A 23,323-nucleotide genomic window follows, 5' to 3' on the forward strand; every position below is an offset into this window, starting at 1 on the left:
TTTAGAAACTTTTTATTGTTTTTTATTTATTTTGTTAAAGGCTTATTTAATCTTTTAACCAATTAAATAACACACATTTGGTGTAACGACAGAGATCAGAATGAATCTCTGTCGCCCCCTGGAGTCCTGAGTTTTGTTAACAACGAATTAAAACAAATCACGTTCCAGTCTTTTAAACACAATTTCAGTCTGAATTTTACATAAACTTCGTGTTCTCCTGGTCCAATGGAAAACTGGGTAAAGAATTAGTGTTTAATAAAACAGTATTCATCATAAATGAATGTTTATTGACATCCATATTAACAGCACCAAAAAAAAAAAAAACTTTTTATTACTTTGTTTTTATTTTACTGTTTATATTTAAATAAGAAGAAGTAATGTTGCTGTGCTCTTCTAACATTTACGTCAGTGTAAAGAAATGTGTGCTAGTCTGTCAAAGAGGAAACATTTCTATATAGTAACAAGAGAAAGTACAGAAGAGCTTCAAGATATTTAACTTGAAAAAGCAAACAACATTATAAACCACAACATTCCGAAATCATTTTGAGAAATAAATTATAATTTGTACTGTATTGTTTTTGTCAGACTGGATTTGAATCCGGGTGATCAGGGTCTCTTTTAATTGAAGAGGGCGGAGCTCTCCAGACAACTGGAAGACAGAATCATGTGTTTGTAATGTATGGTCCATTACTGATCTGAGGGGTTTGGATCCAGCAGTTTGTGAAGATCACTCTTCTCTGTTTTGAAGTTGTTAGCGCCCGTCCCACAGTCCTGAAAACTGGCCAGCACAGGACGTAACTTCAACCCCTCGTCTGTCAGAGAGCCCTCCACAGCTTTACGCAGCTATAACACACACGCCAGACACTTCATGAACACACAAACACGCTCACAGAAGAATGACTTTAAAACACATCTTTTATTTTTATATTATTTCTAGGTGACCTCTGACCTCTCTCAGTGAAACCACCCCAATAAGTCGACCGATGCTGGTGACGTAAGCGTGATCCAAACTCAGCAGAAAGAACATCGTGTGAGCCTGTCAGACACATCAAATGATCATCAAAAAATGTGTGTTTGATTGAAAACATCACTCAAAACTCACAAACAGACACAAACCCACACACACACACACACATATGCGCACACACAGACACACACGCACACATACCCAGTCTCACACACACACAGTCACACACACACCCAGTCTCACACACACACAGTCACACACACACACACACACACACACAAACCCACAGTCATACACACACAGACACACACAAACACCTAAACGCACACACAGTCACACACACACATGCGCGCACAGTCACACACACACACACACACACACACAAACCCACATTCATACCAACACAGACAACACAAACACCAAACACACACACACACACACACGCATCGCACACAGCACACACCCACATCACACATACACACACACAGTCACACACACACCACACCACAACACACACATCACACACACACACGCACACACACACACAACACTCTCACACAACCAGACAGCCACAAACACACACACACACACACGCGCACATCACAACACACACATGCGGCACAGTCACACACACACACACAGAACACACACACAGCACACACACACAGCGCACAAGCACACACACACACAAACACACACACATCATACACACACAGTCACAACACAAGAAACACCACGCTCACACAGTCACAGCACACACTCACACACACACACACACAACGCACACACACGGCACAGTCACAGTCACAGACACACACACGCACAAACAGTCACACACACAAGACACTCTCTCTCTCACACACACACAGACAGTCACACACACCTTGTGCAGTGAAGTGCGCTCCACCAGCTGGAAGGGGGCGGGGTCAATCTTACAGTTGTTGAAGTTCACCTGCTCGTCAAGCTGTAGCCCCTCCCACTCCTTAAGCTGCATTCAGAGTGAAAGACACAAGACATGATGTGTGTGTGTGTGTGTGTGTGTGTGTGTGTGTGTGTGTGTGTGTGTTACAGCATCATTACGGCCTGACACAAAGATTTTATAAAGAAATAAGAAAGATAACAGTAGATGGTGTCACCGTGAGTGCACGTGACTATTAGGGATCAGATTGAATAGAAAGCCTCTTTTATGTTCTTATGTGCCTAGGACCCTGTAAGCCTTCCAACCTCCCATTAAAACCATGAAAAACTTGAACCTCAATTCAATTAAAAGCTAACGTGTTTCTGTGTGTGCTTTATTTTTCTCACCTCTCGAAGTGTCACATCGTCCTCTGTGTCCGAGTCGTCCTGTAGAGATACAAAGAGAAGAGTAAACACGCACCACACATGGCTCGGAGATGTTTACTACAGCAGGGGTTCTCAAAGTGGGGTCCGCTACGTGTGTCCAGGGGGTCCGCGAAATGATTTCTTGCAGCTTTTTCTCTTACTCCATAGGCTACTCTCGAAACACGCAAAAAACATTTGTTACATTATTGACTTACTAATAAATAAGTAACAAATCAATCATATATCTGTCTTTTGTATTTAAATCGACAGTGTCTTGTTGTATGCTGTTCTCTCACAAACAAGCGCACGCGTGTATCCAGGGAGAAGAGTGAATCCGCGTAGGCGAATATATCCCCTTTCAAATAGACTAAAAGTCACTGAGACAGGATCAAGATTTTTATACAGTGGTAGAATAATATGACATTTCATAAAAGAGCATAAGATGCATACTGCCGATATTCATTTGAATTTGTTTGACTTCATTTGTATGTGCCGTATATTTTCAGATGTGCCTATTTTTAAATGAATATTGTTAAAGACGTTTAGTGCCATTTGTATATTAAGCTTTTATATTTTATATAAATATTTATATATTTTATATTTTAACAGTAAGCCTCCGTTGTGCAGCACTGTTTGCTAAAATTAAATAAATGAATAAGTACAAGGAATTACTAGCCCATAATATTTCCTTTTGAATTCATTTTCAAATATTTAATTGTCAATGTTTCGTGTCTTTATTCGATTACCACAGTGTCTGATAATACATTTGTATTAAAATCATAAATCCAGATTGTTGTGCTATGTCACAATCATATCAATCACTTCAATTACTCAAGTTGTTCCAAACCTGTATGAGTTTCTTCTGCACAAGAAGATATTTTGAAGAATGGGGGTAACCAAAACATTCTTTTTAACATAATTGAAAGTCAACAGTTTGATTTCCCTTATTGTTCAAAATATCTTGTTTTGTGTACATCAGAAGAAAGAAACTCATACAGGTTTGGAACAAATTGAGGGAGAATAAATGATGACAGTAAATGACGGAAGAATTTTTATTTGGGGTGAATCATCTCTTTATTGTAATTAATAATCTTGTAATTATAATCTTCATCATTTTAATGTTTGTGTTTAAAAGAGCTATATGCCAGTCTTGCTACTGTTGATTTATGAAAGCTTTTAAGATAAATTACTTAAGGTGTAAATGATGACCCACTGTTTGCAAGTATAAGTGGTATTAATGTGATTTCAATTGAAATGTGTTTCTGTTCTATAAAACAGGTCTGAAGTGGTGAATTTTGGCTTTATTAGTACACATTGTAATGAGCATATACTTATTCACTGTTTTAAAAAAAAATGCTGCCCTAAAATGTTTGAGAACCCCTGTACTACAGTAACCCAACTTTACTACACTAACTATTATAGGGCTGTAACGATTCACCGTGAGCCGGTTGAAAATCGACTATAATATGTGACGATTCAATCCGGTTGAGATGTTTTGAATCGCAGTGCATGTTTTGAACAGCAGGGGCCGCTGTGTTTACTGAAAACTTGGAAAACGTGGATATGCGGATATTTCTTAAATGTAGATTTATTTTAAATAGACTTTCATAATTTAATTAATTTATTATTTGATTTAGAATTTGTTTTAAAATTGCAGTTTAGTTGTTTGACATCAAAAATATGTTTATTTTACGAAGAAATGTGCAGCATTTGAGAAATAATAAAAGGGCAGTTGTTCATTTCTAATTTGTTTTAACTCATTTTGTAAAAATGAATGGCATCGTGAGATCATGAATGGCATCGCACCCTGAGCTGAGTCAATCGTTACATCCCTAGTAACTAAACTTGACTGTAGTAACCAAACATCATTCGTGTGTGTGTGAACGCTCACCTCTATCATGACGCTCTGAGTGTCACCGCAGAACAGATTCTTTATGCTGAACTCTGGAAGAGAGAGAACACTCCTACCACCATGTTTACTGCAGGACAAGCTGAATATTGTGAGTTGGGGTGTTGTCATAATAATAAAATACTGGTTCTGCTCTAACATCTGAGCACATTATTGTAAAAAACAGAACAGAATATTTCATTTCATATTCAAGACTGGACAGCTGTAGAAATCCACTGAAATCATGCTGACGTGAAATCAATTCGATCTTTCAGAACAAATGGCAGGTCGCATGAGGTGATGCGTGTTTGTGTAAGCGTGCGTTTACTCTTATGAAGGTCTGTGTCCGTCTCAGTGACGGGTGATCTCTTCAGAGCTGGTTTAGGAGGAGCAGACGAGCCTGAAGATTCCTCAGAGGACCTCTAGAACACAGTGAAACAAACTGTTGCTTCGCCCGACCTTTTCATACACTGCAAAAGAATCTTTTCTTTACTACCATTTAGTCCTGTTTTCTAGTAAAAAGATCTCAAATTCTTAAATCAACAATGGTAGTTAAAAGTGGCCCAGAACTGTTTGCTGTCCTTCATTCTTCAGAATGTCTTCTTCTGTGTTCAACAGAACAAAGCAAATGATAAAGTCATTTTTCCTACTATTGGAGTCAATATGTCTCATGTACAGCTGCTTCGTAACAATGAAAATTGTAAAATTGAGTTACCCCATTGGCAGATTTTTTTGCTTGTTTTAAACATAAACTGTCTTAACTGATACGTTTTCTTTCATGAAACAAAGCAAAATATCTTCGGTCACTTTCCTTGTCAAGTAAATATATCTTGATTCAAGAATTTGTAGATCTTTTTTATTAGAAAACAAAACAAAATGCTCAGTAAGAACGTCTTTTTTTGCAGCGTAGTTCTTGTACAGTTGTGTGGTGTTAATTATTGTGGTCATATTTATTTATTTAGCTCAAGTCAATTTTGAGCTCATTAATTATGATTTATCGGTATATTGCAAATAAACAAAAAACGTACAAATTTTCACATATTTTTTAAATTATTTTCCAATTGTCACTGTGAGAAAATTCTAGAAATGTCTGTACAGGGAAGGTGGGATGAAGCGATGATGGGTGACTACGTCTGGTTCGTGAGGACAGCATTAGTCATAAAAGACAAAAAAACAATCAAATGTACACTTCTAAAGTTTTGGACGACTCATTTTTAGTAACACTCAGTGTTATGCCAGCACATTGTCATTTCTGTGCACGAGTAATAATACCACAATGTCTAAATGTTTGTCAGGTTTTTTTCGTCGATGGTCAAAAACTAAATGTGATTTTCATATTCAGCATGTTAAACTTCATGATTTTTCATGAAGAAACAGTAAAAGCAACGTGAAACCCAACTTTTAAAAGCATTGTGTAACACACACACATCACCACAACGTCATCATTACACTTTGTGAAGGACGCAGAAACAGTTTTCAGGCAGAGGTCAACTGAGGTCAGTTCAGAGGCGCAGCATTAAAACACGTGTTGAGCGTCTGACCTGGAAGTGAACCTCACGGCTGACCTCAGACGCGTGTCGTCTCTCTTCGTCCACTAGCTCTCGCAGGTGCTGAGCGTGCTGCTGTAGGAGTGTGCGTATCTGAGCACGCTCAACATATCCCAACAAGACCATAGAGTCTGAGAGACGCACAAAGAGATATTATAAAGATCTTTTTCTCTTTTCTTTTGCGTGTGTGTAACAGTATCGCTTGTGTGTACCTTCAGATTTCACCAGCGGCAGCTTCTTAAGTTTTCCCGTCCGGAGGATCTTGAGCAGATCTCTGTAGGTGGACTTCAGAGTGATGTACCGAACGTCTCTCACCATAAAGTCCCCCACATGAAGATTATACTTCCTACAGAGAGAGAGAAACCACCATCCTTAATATTAAACATATTCCACTTCTTCCGTGACAGTGCACGTCTCCTTGACACACTTTGATCTATGATCAAGGAGCAAGTCTCTGATTGGACCGATCGGCGGGGAGAGAGAGAGAGACAGCGACTCACTCCTGGTGACCCCAGCCGAGCTCGGGCAGGTACGGCAGTTTTTTGAGGCGGATGATGGAGTCGTAGATGGACGGCTGGAGGTTTTGTGAGATGATGTTGGAGAGTATGACAGCGATGAGGATGGGCAGGCCGTATCTGATCTGACCCGTCAGCTCTATCATGATCACGGCGGTGGAGATGGTGTGAGTGATGCCCGCCGTCAGCGCCGCAGCGCCTGCAAACAAACGGCAGGTGGATGAAGAGACGTTTCTGAGGTCACACACCTGAGGTCAGACGTGATTCTGAGCATCTCACCCACGACGGCGTAAGCTCCAGGAATTATGGGATGGACGGCGTCTTCCGTTTCAAAACCATCCGGAAACAACGTGGCCATTCCTTCACCCACCAGACGGCCGAACGCGGCACCTGAAACGCACACATGTGCATTACATCACAGACCACTTTTAATGTTGCGAGAAGGAAAAAAAATCACACTTACCAATAACAAACACAGGAACAAATGAACCGGCCGGGATGGGAAGCGTTATGGACAGAGCCGACATCCAGAACTACACAACAGAACGACAAACATGACACACACTGAATTACAACAATCAAAACATCTGTTAAAGATGACTCATAATCGTTCTTCCTCTCTGAAATGATCGTGTGTGTGTGTGTGTGTGTGTGTGTGTGTGTGTGTGTGTGTGTGTGTGTGTGTGTGTGTGTGTGTGTGTGTTCACCTTCATGAAGACAAACACACTCAGGATTATAAAGACGTTGGCCTGTGGATGCTTCCAGGCAGATAAATGATCATCCGGATGAAAATCTTCTACGATTCCTTCTCTTGACCACGTGCGGTTGTCAAAAAATGAAATCAAGGAATCTCTTTGTGTAAGCTATGAGGAGGAAGTGATGTCACACATGAATCTGTTTTCAAACCTTTGATTTCTGATTGACAAGGTCAAACGCTGAATGTGCATTTACTTCAATACTTTCTTTTCTGTAGTGATATAGAGTGATTTAACTGAATACACACCAACTCATGGGGACTCGTCAAAAAAGCTTATAAATCGTACAGAACGATCATTTTTATAAATCTAAAAATGCAAAAAGTGTTCTATGATCTTTAGGTTTAGGGATAGGGTTAGGGATAGGGGATAGAATATACAGTTTGTACAGTATAAAAACATTACGCCTATGGACTGTCCCCACGGACATAATAAAACATACATGTGTGTGCGTGTGTGTGTGTGTGTGTGCGTGCGTGCGTGCGTGTGTGTGCGTGCTTGCGTGCGTGTGTGTGTGTGTGCGTGTGTGCGTGTCTGTGCGTGCGTGTGTGTGTGCGTGCGTTACCTGTCCAGCCATGAACTGTCCAAAGCCCGGAGGGAAAGTGAGTGTTGATATGAACACTGACACCAGACCAGAGTAAATGAAACAGCTACAAACACACGCATTCACATGTTTATCTTGTTGTGTAAATACAGACTTCAGATCAGACTTCATTATTATATCACACAAACACACACAGGACACTAACTTTGTCAGGAGGAAGTTCTTCATTGCTTTCTGTTTCTTCACAAATAGAGCAATCTGTCCATTTAAATACACAAATAAAGCTCCACCAAAGCCACATACTATTCTATACAGAGAGAGAGAGAGATAAACAGAGAGAGAGAAAGAGAGAGAGAGACAGAGAGAGTTTGTGTGATAAAGAAATACAAGATCTGTGTAGTTACAGTTTTATTTGTCGAGCTTTTGACGTTTTTAAATGAAGGTTTAGTATATGATCTTTATGATATGATGTGTTTATTTCTTGTCAGTGATATTAAAGCAACACACACAACACAACACAAGCGTATTGTGAACATCAGATCATTTAGAATACAGTTTATGATGTCATGTTATACAAGAGAAACTACACGAGACTTCTGCATCACATGACCATTTAAACATGTGAGGGTAAAAATGTGATTTAAAATAATAATAAACTTTTAACTTTACTGAAAAAGACACCTTTACTCTCTTTGTGAAATATTAAAGTTGATAAAGAGATCGCTGAACTGACCCCATAACAGCAAACGCTGGAAGCTCCTGAAGGTCAAAGGGATACTCAAGCCTGAACTTTGTTGGAAAAAGAGCCATGATCGTCTCTGAGGGAGAGAGAGAGAGAGAGAGAGAGAGAGAGAGAGAGAGAGAGAGAGACTCATGTGTTACGGATAAAGTAAGGGTCGTGCATTAAAATCATTTGATTTTCCATGAACTACACAAATCAGAGGGTGGTTGCCTCCACAAAGAGCATTAAAATTCTTTAATGCACGGCTAGCCGTGGATTATCCCTCTTATACCATGGTCATTTGCAGTTTTTCTGTCTTATTTTATAAGAAAACATCTAAACAGAAAGAGTCTCTTCACTGTTTGCAGTGCAGATGCTAGACGTCTCGAGGGGCCCTTGTACAAATAATTAAAATTAGATATAGGCCTAAACATAACTGTAAACTAAAAGAAATAAAAAATAACTCAATTAACACACTTTAACGAATGAAGACTGAAAGAAAAAAAAACATTAAACTGGGGGTTCATTTTATACTTAAACAATTAAGAATAAAATTAAATAAAAATGTTGATTGACCTAACGCGTGGCTCTGGGACCATCTAGCAAACGCTGTGTTTTACTACCAAATGAGTGATTTACTAACACAAATTAAGCATGATAAATACAGTTTTCTCAAAAACGCTAAGCATACGAAAACACATCAATAATTCTCTAAATGTGATTACACAAACTAAAAATGACATATTAGGGCCTATCATGAGCAAACCAAATACAGTGAGTGGACAAATACTGAATGTGTAAATCTGTACTGGAGAATTGTTTTTTTAGTAATTCATTGCACAATTTGGCAAAACCAAACAAAACTTAAAAATAGTACAAAAACACATGCTTGCTTGTTCTTTCGCTTCGCGTGGTTGTTGCCATGTTTTTCTCTGCCCAGACGGATAGCTCAAAATAGCGTTAAAAAGCTCAAAAAGAACTAGTTTTCTCTACTGTAATAACTAACAGTTGCTAACATTGTTTTCTATGATGTGCAACACAACCAACTCTGTAAACATCTAAACAAATGTTGCTTTAAAGTCATGGTCATTTGTAAAGACACGCATGTCATTACCTGCCGCCCACTGCATGATATCCGAGTATGTAACAGTAATGAAATAAATGTAGTATTAAAAAGGACATTTCCAAATGATTCCTCTAAAGTTGAATCCGCAAGTTAATTAAATAGCGTCTTGTTTACATTTTAGTGTTTTTGATTCGGTACGCAAGGGGCCCCTGGTAGTGCAGGGGCCCTACGCAACCTGCTTAGTCTGTGTACAGGAAGAATCGGCTTTGACTGTTTGTCTTAATATCATTCACAAAACTACTGCTTCTAATCTTAGAGATGTTGCTGAAAACAACAGAATGTTTTGTGATGAATACTGATGTTTCACAGTTTCAATGTAATTATTAGCCTTTTGAAATTCAACGGAGAGAATCTGTTTGACCATCAGGATTAAGCGTGTAAGATTTTTTCACCACGACATAATATTGTGAATCCGTACCCTCCTCTTTGTTCCACACTGCCAGCAGTCTGAAGATGAGAATACCAAACACAGCAGACATTAACCCTCGCCAGTAGTTTCTCACCGCAAAAAACACAGACGTCACCTCGATGCTGAACAACACACCTGAAACACACACACACAAACAATTGACACAATATTATAACATGATTGAACAACAAACATTAGGCTTCTGACTGGCAAACGAATTGATCAATGATTTCAGATAGTTTTGCAGTAAAGAAGATGTTGTTCCAGCACACACAGACACAAGCATACGGTCTCTGACCTCCGACAGGAGCAGCGAAACAGCAGCCGATCCCGACAGCACATCCAGCGGTGAGGAGCTCCAAGTTTCTGGCCTCATTCTGTTCAACAAACACATTTTCTCAGCCATCGACATCTACAGTTTCATATAAACAAGAAAACTTGTCCTTCATATGACGCACACAATACGTCTTTCATGTACCTTATAAACATCACTGAAGAAAGACATGAATTTACAGAGGAGAGCGGCGCACAAAGCACCAAAGTGCACGAACGGCCCCTTTAAGACACAAACACACATTCATCATCAGCAAAACACAAGAACAAACTACAACAGACAAAGTCACGAATCGATGATCCACATGAAATCAAATGTGTACAGTAGTACATGTACAGTCTTGATCTGAACTTCTGTCAATTCTGCTATACAAACTGGAATCAAAACTCTTGCATTGCTAACTTCCGTTGAATATGTAATATTGTAAAGAGTTGTGATGTGTTTGTGTTCACCTCTTTGCCCACAGGCAGTTCACTCCCCAGCACACAGATGAGACTGATGACTTTAACCACTAATGTTTTCAGAGTGAGATATTCTTTCATTATCACTCCTCTGAGGATGATCTTTGTCTCGGGAATACCAGAGCCTGAACCACAATCAAGAATGACAGACAAACCAAATACACATCACCCAGTGAGACAACTGTGGCAAACAACACAAGACTTTTGAACGAGAGGAGATGTGTGTCTCACCAGAGGCCTGAGGTGCCAGCATCTGTGTGAGACCTGCAGCGAACAGCATGAGCAGCAGAGGGAAGGAGATCCACGTCAAATACTGCAACATCACGTTACTCTCCGAGAGATGATAGAGAAACCTGTGTGCTGAGAGAGAGAGACAGAGAGAAAGCATTAAAGGAATACAAAAGCAATGGAATTGTTGAATTGTGGATTAAAACATGGTAAGTACACGCACGCACGCACGCACACTGACCGTCTGTGAAGAGGAAAATGAAGACATCCATGAGGAAGCTGATGAGTGCCAGAGAAACTCCCAACAACATGAGAAAGATCCAGTCCGCCCCCATCCATGACAAGAACACCCGACGACAGCACACGGCCCACGCTACACAAACACAGAACACGTTACCCATAATGTCTTATCGCAGGCCCACACAAACACAGAACATGTTACCCATAATGCACCACTGCATCGTTCAGCAATGCATTGGTTTTGATACTTTGCTTTTGTAAATCTCCGTTTAAACTGTATCTGTTTTCATATAATTACTAATTCACTTTAACTTTGCACTACATGGGTACATTTTACTTTCTATTTTACATTATTATTACCAATTTACTTTTTACATTCTTTCTTTCTCTTTGTATTAATATTTGCACTATTTGTACGTAGCCCAGCGATGAGAGAGAGAATTCTAAAAGACAAAAACATCTCTTCTGTCGGTATTGATGTAAAAACAATAATGACTGATGTTTGTGATTTGACTCACGCCTCTGACGCCTGACGCCTCGTCCCTTCTCATATTCCTGCACTTTGAGTGACGCGCTGCGTTCAGACGTGTAGCGTCGGTGACGCGCGTCTTCTCGCAGTGGAGCCGACTCTTCCTAAGAAACATATACATTCACAAACAAACGCCTTGAAATATTTACAAAAACATATCATGTTTACTGAAGCTCTACTGTACATCAGCACAAGCGTTAATGGGCGTACCTTTGCGATGTTATGAGATTCTCAACCCACAACCACTGCACAAGAAGCACACTGTGGTGAGTAATTAAAACATGTCTTTATTATTGTGTGGTGAACTGTCCACTAAAACGTTGTGTTTTGGAAGCCATCGTTCGTCGCAGTGAGTCAGTTTTCACTGCAGCGGAATAAACTCCAGCTTTGACGCAAGAACATCGCATTTCAACTGAATCTACTAATATCGAGCTTTACTCAAAGGTCAAACCGAATGTATGCGCTGTGTTTGACTGCTTTGCGAGACCGATCGATCGCCATAACCGCGAGAAAATTACCTTATGGAAATCGCACTCTCGCGATACTTTGATTGGTCTGCGCATCGCCGCGTAAAGTCACGCGCCTTCCGCGCGGCGCCATATTGGATCAGTCAACTGTCCGTACCAGGGGCGTAAATCCCGGGGGGGAGAGGGTTGTCCCCCCCCAAATCATTAAAAATCGCACTGTCTATTGTGCTAAATATATTTATGTATTCCTAAACTAATTGTGTAATTAGAAAAAAATACAAACCTCAGTGGTTTGGCCCACTGTCTGCTCTCCCGTCCATCTCACCTACACACATAAGTCAGGTGTGAGGCTCAGTTCAGCAGTGGTTGCTGAACTCCAGTAAGAAGGCTGTTTTATTCACGTTAAATTAAGTGATTCTCTTTAATGTAGTTGATGCTGATTTATTAATAAATTAGTTGTGACAAAAAAAGGCTGATTACTGATGTACTTTTCCACGAATCTGCTGTGTTAGCGATGAAAACGTTACAATCTTGGAGCATAGTGCGTCACACAGTGCAACTAACACGCCGAAGCCTTTTCCCATGCATTGTTTTATTTGTGCCGATCTGGCATAATGTTAACATTAACGGCCACAATTAGCCATTTAGTGACTTTGGCACTGTATTTAGCGAATTTCAGACCCCTTTGGTCCACAAAAGGTGCACAGCTTTCATTCCGTTGGAAAAGGTCTTTTTCTCAGCATCTATTTTGTGCAGCGTGTGCGCGGCGGATAAAGTAAACATTCAGTTGACTGAAACATGACGATTCATCATCGAGTACAACACAGAATTTAAGCATCTGTCACTGTTACTGACTGTTTGATTACACGAACATGAACATGAACATAGTACATCTGTACACATAGTTTGTTGGCGGAGGCAGTGCACTACATGGGAAAATAACCGCCACTCTTTAATGTAGATGTATGGTGACTCTGTCAGACGATGTTGCGGTATAAATCAGGATCAAATTTAAAAAGTGTTTAAAAAGTAACTCATTGTTAACATGTAGTATCATGGACAGTGTGTTTTATACTTGTTTCCTGTCTTGACAACAGAGACAAAACAAATGGAAATGGAAACAGCTTTATTCGGCGTTCACTTGTCTTACAGTTATAATATGACTGCAAGTCTACATGATAAACCTATGAACCTAACACATATTGTCGCTTTGTTAATACAATTTTCACTGTATTATTTGTGTCCCCTCCAAAAATTGCTCTTGAGAAATGTTATGTTTATTGCCCCCCCCACTGTTAAATGAGATTTACGCCCCTGCTTTCAACACGTACAAGTTAACGGGGAAGCTGCCGTTTTAATGCATAAAAAGCTCAATAACATTCTCATTTCGCAGCAGATTTATGATTAATTGACATTTTAAATCGTTATTTTCTTTAAAAGTTCACATAAATTCTGTTTTTGTTAGCAGTTTCTAATAAATCTGAAACGGTTTGACAGACAGACATGCATTACTGACACAATCACACAGATTCTCATGTGATTGACGGCTTCAATAAAAGCATGATAAACATGAAACACTTACCTGGGTGTGTTCATAGTGAAGAACATTCTGATCACTTCTGTCCACAGCCATGATGACTGTAAGTCACACACACACACACACACACACAGAGGAGAGGTCACACCACGCCAGGCCTTGCTTCAGTGTGTGTTGATCGATGTGGCTCTGTAGCAACATTTGTGTTTTTATGTGTGGAAGAAGTTTGAGATGAGTTAAACTTGAGGCGGGGCTTACGGAGAGAAACTCCACCCACTAAAGACTAGAAATGAGCATACTGTAAGTGTTCTCCAGTACTCAGAAATGATCATACAGTTCTAGCTCAAATCAGTTCATCTTTAATATTGTGATACAGTGGCATTTGGGGTGGGATGATGGGTGGTCTCATCACTTACGGTCAAGAGAAAACTGTACTCGTACCGTACACAATCTCTTTCATTCTGAAATGTAAAAGAACATATGAATCTGAATCTGCCCTCTTCCCCCGACATCAAATCAAATCTTACACTGACATTTTTAATTCACACACATGATCGTGAGTTCATGAGAATCGTCCCACGGCGTCGGTCACCTCGAGCTCATAAACATTTCATGGAAATAAACTTTTATAGAGTTTATTCTCACACGTTTACAGGTAAACACACACACATACACACTGTTATGTATTGATTTTTTATTTCAGGAAGAAGTGAAATGTTTTGTTTTTATGGTCAACAGAATGTAGGAGTAGAACACAGATTTACGCGCTTTTACTGTAGATGAAGAACAGATCTCTGAACATCTCACGTCCACTCCTGTTTTAACTCGTATACCCAAAACAACAGGAACATTACACAGCAAGATATCTTCAGAAAACACAAACACAACTCTGAGCTGTGAGAGATTCTCATAGGTTCTGTGTAAATGTGTCATGGTTCATCTCCTGTTTCAAAGAACTGATGGGCTGTGTGATAAAAGCAGAAACATTTCCAGGTCTTGTCAAATCATCTCAGAAATACTGTAATCAGGTTCTGCGCTCAACTCTGTTATTACACAAACACGTGAACACACACGCTGGTGTTTTATTATGAAGATTTTCCATCAGCTCTAGTTTTTATATCGGCCTGTAAATCTCAACCTCATTCACATTCAGAGGATGTTTTTGGGGCGCTGTTCTCTGAATCTCAAACATATCAGTGAGACGCTCACAGGTAGTGTTACATGTGTATTCAGGTTTTAAAGTCCCAGTGAAATAAAAAATGACATCTTATTTTTTCATGAAATATTGCAGCGTTTATTGTAAATAGCTTATCAATGTGGGTCTTTCTCTTTTTAAAATTTGTGTGCCCTCATAATCTTCAATTAAAATCTGAAAATGCACTTCCTTCCTGTAATGACTGTCCATCTTAAATGACGTATGTTAGACGGCTTGGGCGGAGCATCCGTTAACTCCTCCCCTTCAACCGTCAGTCTGCTGCCAGTTCCATTTCAAAATGCAACGGCTGTTTTTACACATCCAATCAAATCGCAGAAAAAGACAAAACACCCACTGTTTTTCTCATTAGAAATTCCATTTCACTCGGAAATGCGTCAAAATACGGAAGAAAAAACGATCGCAACTTCCGGTTCTTGGGGACTTTAAATAATCATTTCAGGAAATTGACAATATTTCAGAGATCAAATGTGATATGTTTAGAGATACTGGGCTGTGTGTCCATCTCATGCTGTCAGTCATCTCTGCGTTTTGTGCTCTCGAATGGGTGATGTTTCCACCAAATTACAAAAACGTCCAAGTGATGCTAGAATAGAAGACAGACTAAAACAAAATCCCACAGACTTAAAGAATCACGTGTGTATTTTATAAGAAATCAAGTAAATACGTCATCTCATTTGGCAAAGAAGCGAAAACGTGACTACATCTTAGTCCTGTGTCAGCCACCGTAGTGCTTCGAATGGGAGGGGTGGAGTTAGCCGTTGGATGCGATTCTCAACCTCACCGCTAGATGCCGCTATATTCTGGACCGTTCAGATCACAGTCAGAGCAGCAAATGTTCTCTGAAGGTGAAGCACAGAGGAGAAGAGAACGGAGAAGTGCAGAGAGAAGTTTGAAAGGGAAGTTTTGTTCAAATGGGATTAGCTGCTTTTTCCCGTTCGCCGAGTTTTCTCTGAAGTGAGACACCTGGAATGAGTCAAAGTCATGTTGAGAAAACTGATCCAGTCTGGTTCTGTGATGAGAAACGTTCACTTGGCAGAGAAAAGACGGGCGATGACCAGCACAGGGCCACATGTCACAGTCCGACTTGAAACCGCTGTTCTGCTGAGTGACAGAGGAACACTTTACCTCTCTTCATGATCTCCTGCTTCTTTTGTTTGAAATCACTCGTCTCTCTCTCTCTCTTGTGCAGCGTACAGATGTCTTACATTAACACGCACCGTGCACCGGAGCAGAACACATTTTTGACCTTTGACCTCTACATTCCTGTCGTCTGGGGTTCCTGCAGATGTGACCACCTGTAACACAAACACACACAGCAAGTGCACGTATATCTGTGACTGTTGGCACACGCTTGAATGGAGTGTTTTTGTTGCCCTTTAATATCTCAATTATTTCTCCCAGACGTCAGCGAGATTAAACAGAGAACAAATGGAAACTTTTGCTTGAGTCTCATGTGCGTCTCAGATGTTTCATAAACGTCATGAGAGTTTGAGAAGAGACGTCAACGACGTGTCAAACTGAGCTCAGATTCGTCTCGTCTGTGATCAAAGTCAATATTACTGAAGATCTCGATACGAACTCAAACATTTCTCATCACATTGACTCAAATCCAGATTATTTCACCTCGACAATCTACATTCATTTACACCTCCAGACTCTCATGTGTTACACAATCTCAGATGTTTCTCCTAAATTCGCTTCAAACCAAATCAAACCAGAGTGTAATTAAGTCGATACTTAAATAAAACACAAATGAGAACATCCATCAGGTCTCCTGAGCTATAAAAGAGAAACGTCTGAGCAATAACATTCTCACTTGACCAATGTGTTTGCATCCAGTTACAAAAACACAACACAAGGTGCTTTAATGAAATACATTTTTAAAGACTTTATTGTTTATTCATTCATTAATAAATATGCAATACAAACATTATTCATAGTAATCATCAAAATGCAGAAAAGAAATATCACACACACCAGTAACCATAGAAACGCACCTGACATCAGTGAACAGCAAATCACCAATCAGACGCACGGCAACAGTCCTTCTGATTGGCTGAATTTCGAGTGTCATGCGGACGGTGTTCGTTTGTTGACGAGCTTTTGTTTTTTTTTGTATACAAGCGTGAGAAAATCAGCCAAAGTCAAATTCAGACGGCTGAAATTCTCCTCCGAGATCTTGTTTCTCTCTCTCTCTCTCTCTCTCTCTCTCTCTCTCTCTCTCCTTTTGTTCTGGATCTCCTCTCTGTATCCTCATGCTGGTGTGTTTCGACAGGCGTCCGTCGCTCGACTTGTGTCCGACTCGACCTGATCTGGGGAGCAGGAGGATAGTGAACGTTGAGAAAACCCCGTCAGTGTCTCCAGCTTTTCTTCTTTTCAGCTTTCTTCAGCATCTCTTCTTTCTCCATGAAGTCTTCTGTGAAACAAACGTGCACAAGTCAATTAGCTGATGAAGTCATTAAATGTGAATGTGATCATTTTAAATGCGAAAAGCTCTTACCTATGCACTCGGGACAGCACTGAGCCTCCCGTCGAATGGGGTGATCACAGGTCAACAGCGGACACTGTTTCCTTTGACATTTCGTCACTCCGTGCTGCGATGAAGAGAATCATGTTAATTAGACCAAAATTAGACCTAAAGACTTTCAACAAATGAAACTTCCCAAATCACAACTAATAAGCTCTCCCTGTTCTTCATAAACATTTCCTCAGTAAGTTTGAATGAAAGTCATTGAGTGCAGCTGTGACGCGTCTGAGGAGATCTGGTCCTCCCGGCTGAGTCTGGTTTCTCCCGAGGTTTCTTCTCCATTTATTCATCATTGGATTTTGGGGGGTCGTGTTGGTTTGCTCACCGGGAGACCGCTGATATTAGATATTATTTATTAGAATGATCTTGCTTGTTCTATAAACACCACATGCTGCGCTGTGTTTGACCTTCTCTGTGTTTTTCTGATTTTCTCCTGTAAAGCTGCTTTGGAACAATTGCACGTTGTGAAAAGCTCTATATAAAATAAATTGAATTGTTAGTTAAGTCCTAAGATGCTCTTGTGTTTGTTTGTGTATACTCACATCACACCAGCAGGTGATGCACTTCATCTCCCCCACCAGCGGCACGCTCGGGTGCCAATACTCGCTGTTCTGATAATAGTTTTTGCCAAACTTGCAGTGTCTCGTTCCATCCGCCTGCATCATTTCATCATCTTCCGGGAGGGGCGTGTCCTCAGCGGGACACTCCTTACAGCAGTCGGAAGGGTTGTGTCTGATTGGTCGGGCGCAGGTGAGGGCCGGACAGGTCACCTTCTCACAGTGAACTTCACCCGTGGAGCCCTGAGACAGACACAGAGACACGGCGTCAGCTGCTAATACTCGTGAAAACTGAAGCGCGTGTCGTGTTCAATCATTTCATCATCAACTCACCTTGCAGGTGCACACCGCACACTTGATGTACCCGAACGGAGGGACGAACGGATGCCATGTGGTTCCAGGAGCGTGCATCTTCTGATCGCCTTCAAAATAACATCCTGAAATCACGGAGAAGAACTTCATATTAATAATTCTATTACACACACAATAACAACACAATGTCACAATGTTGTGGGTATCACAACACAACTAGAAAAACTCACCTTCTGGATTCTCCTCCACTTTCTCTGCTGCAGCTTTCTCTTTGGATTCTTTCTTTTCTGTAGAGAAAAATCAAACCTAATTATCATTCACTAAAACCAATGAAACGTGTTTTTCCAAATACACCGCCTTATATTATACAGGCACTACAATTATTCATTGAAAATAAATAAATAAACCTAAAATAAGCAACAGAAATGACCAAAGAAATGCTCAGAATTAAAAACATGAGAACTGAAAATGTAAACATGTTTTCTTCTTTCTTGATCAGTTTTTGTCATGTTTTCTAGTAAAAATTTCTAAGGATCCATACATTTATTTGATTATAATATTTTAGTATTTTTATTTGATTATATTATTTTCAGAGATTATATCTTTAACTTAATTTTTTGTATTATTTAAACGTGTTTTTTCCAGTTCCAAGACTCACCGTCACAGACGGGACAGCATTGATCTTCAGGCTGAATCGTGTGAGGACACGAGAGGACGGGACAGATCACCGGATCACAGATCACTGTTTTCTTCTGCACGAGAGATAAAAAGAGTATGTAGAATGAACACACACCTGATCCAGATGAGACCGACACATCAGTGTGAGTGTGTGTATGTGTTCATGTTTGTATATCCCGGTGGGGACCTAAACCTGAATACACACCAACACATGGGGACTCGTGTCACCGTGGGGACCAAAATTGAGGTCCTCATGGGCACAAAAGCTAATAAATTGTACAGAACAATATTTTTTACAAATCTAAAAATGCAAAAAGTGTTCTATGATCTTTAGGTTTAGGGATAGGGTTAGGGATAGGGGATAGAATATACAGTTTGTACAGTATAAAAACATTACGCCTATGGACTGTCCCCACGGGGATAGTCAACCAAAGCCTGTGCGTGTGTGTGTGTGTGTGTGTGTGTGCGCGCGCGTGTGTGTGTGTGCGCGCGCGCGCGTGTGTGTGCGTGTGTTACCTGGCAGGTGCAGGTGAAGCAGTTGTTGTATTGAGGAGTCCACTGCGAGCCGTGTGCGTGATGTTCTCCCTCAAAGAAACACGCGTGCGGGTCTTTCTTCACCTCCGCCGGGTCGCCGACGAACACGAGGTCATCAAACTCCGCCTCCTCCACGACCTCAATGCGGGAACGGAACTCACAGCTGTTTGGAACATGAATCTGGAGACGCGGAGACATCGGTTTAACACGCAGAAGATTTCAAACAACGAAACATGAGTCATGATTTCCAGAAGGTTCCATGCATCTAATTTACAAAGTGATTTAGAAAATGAAGTAAGGATGTTTCGATTAACAACAGAAGTGTGTGTGTGCGTTTGTGCGCGCTCACCAGTCCTCGTATTTCTCCTCTGGGGTTCATTTTGGTGCTGACTTGAATATAAGCTTTACCCTCATCTAAATGCCTCAATAACTCCAGACTTAAATCCTTCAACACACCCTGAGCCTAAGAGAGAGAGAGAGAGAGAGAGAGAGAGAGAGAGAGAGCATGTGAATAAACACCAGCAGAATTGTGTTCGACAGATAAAACACACTTTGTTTTTTTGTGCAATCTCCTGGTTTACATTAAAAACTGCTGTTGTTTTCATTTCGGTTTCAGTTAGTTCAGAGCCGTTGAAAAACAGAGTTGCGACACTCACATAGACGTGAGACCCGCACGCGTGTTTCTTTGAGGGTGAACATCACGCACACGGCTCGCAGTGGACTCCTCAAGAATGGAACGCGGAAGTATTCAAAGTGTTCAAAGACTAAGTGTCTTTGTCTTGTTTTGTAGTACAAATATCTAAACATTCTTAAAACAAAATACAATTTACTTGACAAGAAAAGTGACCCAAGATATTTAGACTTGTTTTATGAAAAAGAATGAAGTAAGTTTATGGTAAAAACAAGCAAAAAAATCTGTCCATGGGGTGAGAAAAATAAACTTGAGTTAGGTACTTGAGGAAAAAGGTCACACTAAATTCAAGTTTATTTTTCTCACCCCATGGACAGATTTTTTTGCTTGTTTTTACCATAAACTTACTTCATTCTTACATTCTTTTTCATAAAACAAGACTAAATATCTTGTCAAGTAATTGTATATTGAGTTGAAAAGTTTTAGATATTTTCACTTAAAACAATACAAAAATGCTTCGTAAGAATGTCATTTTTTGCAGTGTGTCATGGAGTGACCAATAGTTCCAAACGCTGCACTTAAGCCCATTTATTTCAATATCTCCCAAACGCATTTGCTGTACAATTGGTGAAATAACGGCATGTTTATACATTTTAACGAGTTGGTGGACACATCTTCTATTCATAACACTCCCCAGACAAAATGCTGCAATAAATGTAGTCAACGTAGTATTCAGTGTACACAATGTGCTCATATATTTAGCTAAATTTATTCAAATATTTTTGCTGTTGTCTGTCCCGCTAAAATCCATTCAAATAGGTTGACAGCTCCATGAACCAAGATCAAAGTGTGTCGCAACTCTGTTTTTCAACGGCTCTGGGTTCGTTTACCTGTTGACCGTAGAAGCCGGTGAGAAGTCTCTTGTGATTGGTGGCCGAGTCGTCCATCTCACCGATCTCAGCCAATCCGTGCAGGTGGGCGTTTATGGATGCGTCTTCGCTCCTGCTCAGCCCGTTCACGATGATCTCGTAGTGAAGATGACACCGTTCATCCACAGAGATCCACGCGTGTCCCGCGGCGCCGGTCCGAACCGCGGGAGACACGAACTGACCCGCCAGAGGAACCGGAAGTTCTGCAGAGGCAAAAACAGCCGAGTGTAAATATGATCTTTGTTTAAAACTTGTTTTCGGTACAAATGAAGAGTTTTTTCCAAAAGGAGATAACTGCGTTTTTTAATTGTTCAAAAATCATGTTTTTATTGTGTTAGTTAGCTGTGTTTTTTTGAGTTATTATGGCTTAAATCAAAACAAACCAACTGCGGTTTGATTGATGTTCATTCGAACGCACAAAAAAAACCGGAGTGATCTCGTTTTGGAAATAAACATTGAAAAACATCTCACCATGTCTCCGTGCGTCCAGTCCGTTGTACGGCAGCGTGCGTATCTGTCCGCGTAACTCTCCCTCCGGCTGCTCGGCCGTGGCGATGTTAATGAACAGTTCGTTCTGCAGGAGCATGTGAATGTGTCGCGCTTCCACGCGGCCGGCGACGCCCGCCGCACGCCCGCCGCCCCTCTCACCCGATGAGGAATAATCCCCCGTGATGTCGTACAGGACTCTGCGTTTGCTGCGTCGCCGCGGCTTCATCTCGATCGTCACGCCGACCACACCTCTGCTCAGACCGGCCACCAGCACCTGATAGTCCAGAGAGCCGTTCTGATGGAGAGTGAAGACGGCCGACCCGACGCCGCCAGTTTTCCCCGGAGACAGAGCAGAACCGCTGGACATCACGCTCTGAAGGGCTGAGAGAGAACAGAGACTTAGCAGAAAACCGACAATTAACTCGGATGATTTCACACCTAAACCAGACATCGACTGCAAAAACAGCCCGTTTATGTGTTGTGGATGGAAAACGATCAAGAACACGGAAAGCCTTCACTAACATCCGAAGTTTATTTTTCCAAATTAAATCATGAAAGTTATGATGTAACCGCTTAAGAGAAGTTCAAACGTGCGTTTGTGTGCCAGAGAGCGTGAAAGAGCGAAGAAAAATAAATCCATGAGACGTTCTAGCATGCGAGAGCTGAAACCATCTCTGTCATGCGCTGGAAACCATGAACTCACGCAGGGTCAGAGGTCACGAATGATGTAATCAAGCGAGAGCCGAGCGGCAGGTAAACGCAGAAAAACAAGAGGACGTCACACACACACAAAATATGAAAACTGATCCGACAAGATTTGAACTTTCGCTGCACATGTCTGACCTAAATACGACAGCCAATCGCAATCTGACTTTGTAAATCCTCCAGATGACACAAAGATGTAATGGAACACTTCATAAATCCCCGAACGGACGGACCGTGATGTGTATGACAGCATGTGTAAAATACATGAAATCACTCACTGTCACATGACGTCTTGCCAGAAATGAATCCGGAGATCACGCGGCTGTTCGGACCCTCGGTTTCCACGGCGATCTGTAGCTGCCCGCGGGACAACCAGAAAAGTTCCCGATTGTTCAGATCCGCTAAAACTTCAGCAAAGTCTGAATCCTACACACACACACAGAGAGAGAGAGACTGTTTTAACATTCATAAGAGTTGAAGAAATGTCTGGAATCTACAGACTAGACACACAAACAGCATGTGTGTTCCTCAATAAACATTCCCAGTGTGTGTGTGTGTGTGTGTGTGTGTGTGTGTGTGTGTGCGTGTGTGTCTCACCTCTGCAGAGATATTTGCCCGTATTTCCCTCAGCAGATGTTGACGGTACGAGAGCTTCACCCTCACTGGAACCCTCACAGATGCTACAAATAAAAAAAAAATTAAAGTGTATATCAGTGTGTGTGCATGAGTTAAAGTGTTTGTATGTGTTCTTACATTTCTCGGTGTGTGGAATGAGTCCCTGCAGGATGAGGATGAAATGCAGATTGTTTTCTGTGTCACTGAGCGTAAACATGGCGATGCCGCCCATCCCAGAATGCACCTCTTCAGGTGTGAGGAGGGCACTGAACGTTTCTGTCGGACAAACAGCACAAAATTAACATCTCAACAAATAACTGTAAAGAACAATTGATGGTGAAATAAAACACACACCTGCAAACAGAGCTCGGTGTTTAATGATTTTGCCTTCTAGCTCCTCCTTCCTGTTGTCATCGGTCGTCATGGAAACACGCAGCTGTTCTGCCTCCAGCTGACTCAAATGAAACTTCGGCAGATTCTTCCAAACTCCACAGATCTGCACACGAACACACACACAGTTACACTTCTGAAGACAGAGA

At 40.9% G+C, this 23,323-nt stretch overlaps 2 protein-coding genes and 1 long non-coding RNA gene across 4 annotated transcripts in view; 1 reads left to right on the forward strand and 2 right to left on the reverse strand.

The window, feature by feature from the left end:
- On the reverse strand, window positions 1–13,771 carry LOC130564386 (chloride channel protein 2-like). 2 transcript variants are annotated; one of them, XM_057350417.1, is made up of 23 exons: window positions 13,637–13,771; window positions 11,577–11,691; window positions 11,060–11,191; window positions 10,822–10,950; window positions 10,582–10,715; window positions 10,274–10,351; window positions 10,094–10,172; window positions 9,805–9,930; window positions 8,273–8,357; window positions 7,745–7,846; window positions 7,561–7,645; window positions 6,948–7,103; window positions 6,704–6,773; window positions 6,520–6,630; window positions 6,226–6,439; window positions 5,938–6,071; window positions 5,720–5,856; window positions 4,507–4,600; window positions 4,182–4,234; window positions 2,273–2,311; window positions 1,851–1,955; window positions 950–1,036; window positions 1–843 (listed from the first exon to the last, which is right to left on the reverse strand). In XM_057350417.1, exons 1-23 carry the CDS (start codon window positions 13,685–13,687, stop codon window positions 688–690), a joined length of 2,472 nt encoding a protein of 823 aa, XP_057206400.1. In that variant the 5' UTR covers window positions 13,688–13,771; the 3' UTR covers window positions 1–687. The 2 variants fall into 2 exon arrangements, 1 of the variants encoding a protein (XP_057206400.1); XR_008964248.1 differs by lacking the exons at window positions 1–843; window positions 950–1,036 and having other exon boundaries at window positions 1,871–1,955; window positions 2,273–2,459.
- On the forward strand, window positions 11,708–20,957 carry LOC130564397 (uncharacterized). Its single transcript, XR_008964250.1, has 3 exons — window positions 11,708–11,853; window positions 18,849–18,975; window positions 20,866–20,957. It is a non-coding gene; the product is annotated as an uncharacterized LOC130564397 (long non-coding RNA).
- The window catches only part of chrd (chordin), an 11,916-nt gene continuing 5,267 nt past the window's right edge, over window positions 16,675–23,323 (reverse strand). Inside the window, 14 exon segments of the mRNA XM_057350436.1 lie at window positions 16,675–17,223; window positions 17,308–17,401; window positions 17,877–18,134; window positions 18,225–18,328; window positions 18,434–18,490; window positions 18,862–18,955; window positions 19,398–19,595; window positions 19,765–19,878; window positions 20,937–21,178; window positions 21,447–21,845; window positions 22,448–22,595; window positions 22,767–22,849; window positions 22,923–23,060; window positions 23,139–23,280. Coding sequence (XP_057206419.1) covers window positions 17,159–17,223; window positions 17,308–17,401; window positions 17,877–18,134; window positions 18,225–18,328; window positions 18,434–18,490; window positions 18,862–18,955; window positions 19,398–19,595; window positions 19,765–19,878; window positions 20,937–21,178; window positions 21,447–21,845; window positions 22,448–22,595; window positions 22,767–22,849; window positions 22,923–23,060; window positions 23,139–23,280 — 2,136 coding nt within the window. The 3' untranslated portion in view covers window positions 16,675–17,158.

This window comes from Triplophysa rosa, linkage group LG14 (genome assembly GCF_024868665.1).
Source record: "Triplophysa rosa linkage group LG14, Trosa_1v2, whole genome shotgun sequence".
In the NCBI taxonomy this organism is placed as follows: Eukaryota; Metazoa; Chordata; class Actinopteri; order Cypriniformes; family Nemacheilidae; genus Triplophysa; species Triplophysa rosa.